Source organism: Mustela nivalis (genome assembly GCF_964662115.1).
Source record: "Mustela nivalis genome assembly, chromosome: 2".
NCBI lineage: Eukaryota > Metazoa > Chordata > Mammalia > Carnivora > Mustelidae > Mustela > Mustela nivalis.
Window position 1 is genome coordinate 148550862 of NC_139021.1, and position 6577 is coordinate 148557438.

Genomic DNA, 6577 nt, shown 5'->3' on the forward strand with positions numbered 1-6577 from the left:
CCATCATTAATCAATTAAGTGGTTTAACTTTTATGATTGGATGTATCTTCAACACAGAATTAGTTCAGGGGATTTGTCTCAATAAAATATTTTATAGGACCATGATTTAGTGCATTAATCTCCATGTTAGGATTTGGGTTTGTCCTTCACTGATTATGATCTATGGCTGGTAATGACCATCCTGGACTTATAGACTAAATTTTAGAATTCTGGTATTCATTTTTGTGTTTGTCAAGTTCACTCTTCAATCATAGTCTATCTCAAAGTAATGTAAAGTGCATTTGTCTAGTTTATGTGTAATAATTTATTATCAAATGCTGACTAACACCTTGGGAAGGCTCACATTCTTTTCATTACTTTGACCACGATTCTTTGATTTATTCTCTACGTTCCTGAACTTCGACCACTTCACAGCACTCCTCCATAATTCAACTCTCAGGGTGGACAATTATTTCCATGTTCATGCAGCATCTTTTTGCTATGCATATGAGTATTGTCAAGTGGATTCTAGAGATTATATGGCTCAGTCTCCATATTTTATGGAGATGGTGACTTACGTGTTTTTGGAAGTTGGCTAGTTAGTTGACGGCAGCACCAGGCTTGTTCAATACAAGCACCAGGCTTGTTCAGTGCAAATGATTCAGAGTCTACTCTGGTCCATTTACATTCCATTTCCACTGCCACTTCCCTAAACCATCATTCTTTTTCTTCCAATTCCTGTAACACTCTCTACACTTTCTTACTCTGATCTTGGCTTTTCCAAACCCTTTTTTATACAATGGATAACAGCCAATCTTCTAGATCTTTTTTAGGACTTGTTTGATATTTCCTTACTATCAATCAGATGAATTATCATCTTGGTAATAGGACCATGCAGGCCAAATAGTATCTAATCATGGTGTACAATGTGTTTCATAAAATATATATGAGATTATCTAACCTCAAGGTTTGGTTAAAGAGAAACAAAATAAAAAATTGTCTTAATCATTTTAGAGAGGTTTCTTTTGAAGAATAAATAGATACATTCTAGCTGTCAAATAGTTGGAAAAAGCACAAGCTATAAGGATTGAGATAATGGAAATGTTAATTTTTTAAAATAGATGATCAAACAGAAGATAACCTTATAGTTGACAACACACTTCAGTGAAGGAAAATTTTTAATTTATTTATTTTCATTAGTAACATGAAGTAGATAAAGCATTTGAGTCTTTGTAAGAAATTATAGAAGTATGAAAGAAGTGCTCCCTTCCACAGATATACACAAGCATCTGTAGTAACAGCTTTAGGATAGGAACCAATCATAAACATGCATAATGCATCTGAGAGGCTGGAGCTAGAGTAAATAATGTAGGAAATAGGAGCTGGTCATCTATGTCATGGTGCAGTCATTCTCTCTCTTTAGAGAATGGTCTAAGCCTGAGAAAAATTCTGTTTCCCTCCAGCATGGGGCTGACACATGCATATGTAGCTAAACTGAGGGCCAAAAACAGCATTTCAGAGAACTCCTGAGGCAAACCATATATATTCCAAGGTGAATTGTACTATGACCATTGTTTCCCTAGGCTACGCATGAAGGGAATATGGACCAAAGTATTGGTAGTAATCCCATCATTTCCTTCATAACCAGAAAGTAATAAACAACCTTCTATCATTTAATTATCTAAATGCCTTTTGATTAATCATCAATCCATTGTGCCATGATTATGGCTAGAGATAAGTGAGATAAAAAGTACATAAGGGGCACCTAAGTGGCTCAGTGGGTTAAAGCCTCTGCCTTGGGCTCAAGGGGTCCCAGGGTCCTGGGATTGAGTCCTGTATCGGGCTCTCTGCTCAGTGGGGAGCCTGCTTCCTCCTCTCTCTGCCTGCCTCTCTGCCTACTTGTAATCTCTGTCTGTCAAATAAAATCTAAAAAAAAGTGCATAAGTTATAAAATTTTGGAAATTTCAAACATATCTTTATATCTGAGGGAAGAAAAAATTCAGCAAAAGATATTTCGGTTAATCAATTGTCATGAAAATGTGGAATATTTAGAGAGAAGATAGTATGTGCATCAAGGTAAAATGTGACCTTGCAAAAGCAGATTTCCATTTTTTAAAAGGATGTGCTAGGTCAAGTGAGATCTGCTAGAGACCCTGTATTACAACTGTGTGGGCTGCTACATTGGCCAGAATGAGGACACTGGGTTCTCTAAGGTCTTCTAGTCAAAGGTGATTTTTTTCATGTGATTTTTTTCATCTTGATATTTTCATTCTGTACATTGTCTCCCTCAGAGCCTGGTGGACCTGCTTGTTCCGCAGAGTATAGATGACAGGGTTGAGCAATGGGGTCACCACCGTGTTCACAAGGGCAGCCTCCCTGTTGGACTCCAGCCTGTTCGTTTGCTTTGGTTTCACATATATGAACACACAGCTGCCGTACATTAGAGAGAGAACTATGAGGTGAGAAGAGCAGGTGGAGAAAGCTTTCTTTTTCTCTTTGGCTGATGGGAGTTGTATGATTGTGACTACTATGTTGCTGTAGGCAATGATGGTTATGATAAGAGATGTCAAAAGGATAACCAAAGCGAGGACAAAGGCCAACATTTCAGTGGAGCTGGTATCCGAGCAGGAGAGATGAATCAGGGGGGCAAGGTCACAGAAAAAGTGAGGAATGATACGGGGACCACAGAAGGACAACTGGAAAACCTTCACTACCAGCCCAGTGATAAAGGGAAAGGCCAAAGCGAAGCAGGCAGTGACCAAGAGGAAGCAAGTCTTCAGGTTCATGATGGTCGGGTAATGCAGAGGCTTGCAAATGGCCACATACCGATCCAGAGACATCACTGCTATGAGGAGGAATCCTGCTGCTCCCAGAAATACAAAGACAAATGCTTGTATGAAACAGGCAGGAAAGGAAATGGTTTGCCTGCCTGAAAGAAAGATGGCCAGCAACTTAGGAATAACAGTACTTGTAAAACAACACTCAAAGAAGGAGAAAATGCTGAGGAAAAAGTACATAGGTGTGTGGAGCCGGGAGTCAGCACAGGTGATGGTGACTATGACAGCATTGCCTGCAATGGATGCCAGGTAGGCCAACAAGTGTACCAGGAAGAGGATCTTTCCCAGGTGTTGGATGGCAGGAAACCCCTCCAAGGTGAATTCTTGGACAGTTGTCCCATTCCCCATTTCCATGGGCATCTGTTTCCACATCATCATCACTGCTCGTCTAACCTGTAATAAAGACATCAGGGAACCCAAAGATTTTAGGAGACCATGATTAAGTTATTTCAGTAGCCAAGAATCTGGCTAGACATTAGGCAATGAATATAATAGAATCTATCTGTTCATGTTCTTGTGAGACTTAATTAAGATAAATCATGTAACTCATGTGACATATGGTGTCAAAGTTTCTTAATGTGTTTCTTAAATTCTAAGTGTAGTATTATGATCACTAGTATTATTCCTGGAGTTTAAGTAGGCAGAGTTATTAACATTTTTGTGTTATATGTTTTATTCTTTTTGTAATATTATTTGTAAGTATCATTATAGTAATGTTAGTAATATTTCCTTTGACCATCCCTTTTAAAATCTGCAACACATTCTATGGTCCATCATTGTATGTGAGAACTTAAATTTTTTTCTCTGCTCATCACCGAAACTCAGTATTTCTTTTACTCACCATAACAATCATGATCCCCTTCTAAAAGCAGAAACTAAAGCTTAGAAAGTTCTAGGGATCTTAAGTCACATAACTGGGACTTTTCTTAAGTCACATAACTGGGACTTTAGCCAGAATGCCCAAATTTGAAGTAACTGCTGTTTCTAAATACAGTGACAAACTACTTTCTTTTCTTTTCTTTTTTTTTTTTTTTTCCTTTTACAGAGATCACAAGTAGGCAGGCAGAGAGAGAGAGAGAGAGGAGATAGCAAGCTTCTTGCTAAGCAGACAGCCCAATGGTGGGGCTTGATACCAGAATGCTGGGATCATGACCTGAGCCAAAAGCAGAGGCTTTAACCCACTGAGCCACCCAGACGTCCCCCAAATATTTTAAAACAGGAACAAATGTATTTTTGATGCCCTCTCAACCTTAAGTGAAAGATTAGCTTTATTTATCTTAATTGTTTCTCTCCTCAGACAATAGCACTGATGTGTTACAGACCTGTGGAATGACATGGGGCTTAGAGAGGATCTACTTTAGTGCAAGCATTTTATAGAAGGAGTTGGAAACCAGAGGCATTAGGGGTTGCTCAGCAGTACGAGGTAAGTTGTAAATCTAGGATTTACCACCCACCTTCACATGGTTCACTCTGGCCTGTGACAGAAGACTGTATGATGGTAGTTCATAGAATTAACCCACTTATGAGGATGTGCTGGGCACCTGGCGCTCATGCACTCACTCTCACATCCAAGCTCAGTGAACATTCTTTCTTCAGTCCTCTCCATCAGTACCTTCTCTCAGGATGGTGTTTGGCTCTTTCATATCAACTCTAGGCTGAAGGTCAGCAGTGAAGAATGTGTCCTTCTCGGTAAAGCACTGTGGGACTGGTGTTCTGGGGGCAACTCATGGAACTGAGCAGCTCACCCCTGAGTAGCACAGCCTGAGGGAGCCTCTCCTTCTGTTCCTGTTGACCCCAGTAAATCCACCAAGTTAGCAGGATGCCTGAGGACAGGCACTCAGCCAAGAGTCACCATATGGGGTGTAGGGCTTCCTTCCTTTGCAATTATTGTCTTCTAAGAAATCAAAAGCTTGCTCTGGGCTGAGGGGAAAGGGAAGAGAAGGAAAGTCTTTTGTCACAGCCTGGGGCCCCTGGCTGGGTCAGGGAAGGGGAGGGGATGCGGTGAATATGCATCACATGCTGCCAGTATTCTGGCTGCCAGTCCCTGTTTCCAAAGTGAAAAAAGGCTACATGGCACCCTGGACCACTGAAACCCCAGAAAGGAACAGAAGGACTAAAACAAGCACATTTCACTGCTCCGAATTCTGGCCTAGAGCTGGACTCCTAGACTACTTAGGGTTCTCATGAAATGTCTGGCTCTGCCTTCCCCAGTGATAGAAGCCCACCTAACATGCAATACTGCTGTCACCTCCTATAGCAGTTAATGGGAACACATAGCTTCTTACTGGTTTAACCCTGGGTACTGTTGAGACAAGGATCCTTCTGTGTCAGTGCTCCATGTCGTGGGCACACCTGCTCCAAACACCTTCTCTTGCATATGCCCTTTCATTATATGCTCACCTTTCCACATGGAGAAGCATCCTTGTTTTACTGCATCAACAGTGAAGAGATGCTGACATGCAGTTCTGAGGCTCTGTGATAGTTTTACCACAATACTGTTTGGTCACCAAGCAGGATGGACCCAGCCAGTGAGCAGAAAGTGTGGACCCCCAAGCTTTATCAGATGTTGAAGAGACAGGGGCAGAAAGTAAAGCCACAGCTGGTGTCTTAAGGGCAGCTAATTGGTTACTGTTGAGAATGAGAATTACTGATGCAACCTTTGTATTTATCTTCCCTTGTGTGTGGCGACGCTGACTCCCAGATGTCCACACTGTTCTCTGCCAAGATTTTTCAAGGAAATTATATGACAAATTCTCAAGGGTTTTTAAAGTCCCAAGTTGAATATTCATCCTGATTGTAGGTAAAAGTCCAGACTACAATTTTCTACAGGTGATGTATACAGTCAGACCAGAACATAGTTGTTAAAATAACATATTTTATGGTTTAAAAAAAAAAAAGTGGGATCATACTCTGGCTTTCATGAGGCTTTTAGAAAGATTCTGGAGAAGTCCTCCTTTTTATTAACAAATTCTTCATGCTTTCACTGACATTACAATTCTTTTCATTGCAAATTTCATCTGAAGAATATGTTAATTGTGCTCCCTAGTCTTTTTGAAAAAGGAAAGCATGCACTTTTTCCTCTTCAGGGAAGAAGGGGGCATGGCATGGTAGGTGGTTTCTGTAACATCTGTAACCAGTCAGACCCCTCTCTCTTGAAAAGTTTCTGGGATGTGGCTCCCCAGATCTTTCTAGATGCAGAAAAGGAAGAGATGTGAGCCTGAGGGTGGAGAAGCTGTACCCATAGCAACTACTGGGTTGGGGGGTGCTTCTCCTCCTGTGTAGTCAGCTGAGCATTGGTGGCCGGGGGTGCCCCATTTTTCTGTGGCCTCTGGATTCCCATCCAGAGCCTGAGAAGGGGACTAAACTCTTGTATTTGCTGGAGATCATGGGATATACGGTAGCTGGAAATTTGTTCTGCCTGAATCTGCTCTCAACATTACTGATCTTACAAGGTCAAGGCAAATATTATAGAAAATTTCATGAGTATTCCTATGGGTTCCACCTTCCCACAAGTATACAAAATCACTTTTAGAACATCTGTCCATCTATATACCCTGTTCTCAGTTCATGGCAAACTTGGACCTCAGTTGGAGGTGAGGGAAAATAAAGAATAATGGGAGAAGAGTTATAAAAGCTAGAGCCATGTGAGACTATACATTTTCATGCTCAGATCAGGGCTCATTTCAGGGGGTTTTAATATTATTCAGTGCCAGCTTCATGGTGCAGAAATACCTATCATATCTGAGTGAGTCCCAACAACA

At 41.0% G+C, this 6577-nt stretch overlaps 1 protein-coding gene across 1 annotated transcript; it reads right to left on the minus strand.

Moving 5' to 3' along the window:
- Window positions 1-2231: 2231 nt before the first annotated feature.
- LOC309856596 (olfactory receptor 6C74-like) lies at window positions 2232-3194 on the minus strand (the record flags this gene model as incomplete). The annotated part of the gene is made up of 1 exon (XM_082717941.1): window positions 2232-3194. The coding sequence occupies one exon, from the start codon at window positions 3192-3194 to the stop codon at window positions 2232-2234; it is 963 nt and encodes a 320-aa protein (XP_082574067.1).
- Window positions 3195-6577: the final 3383 nt, after the last annotated feature.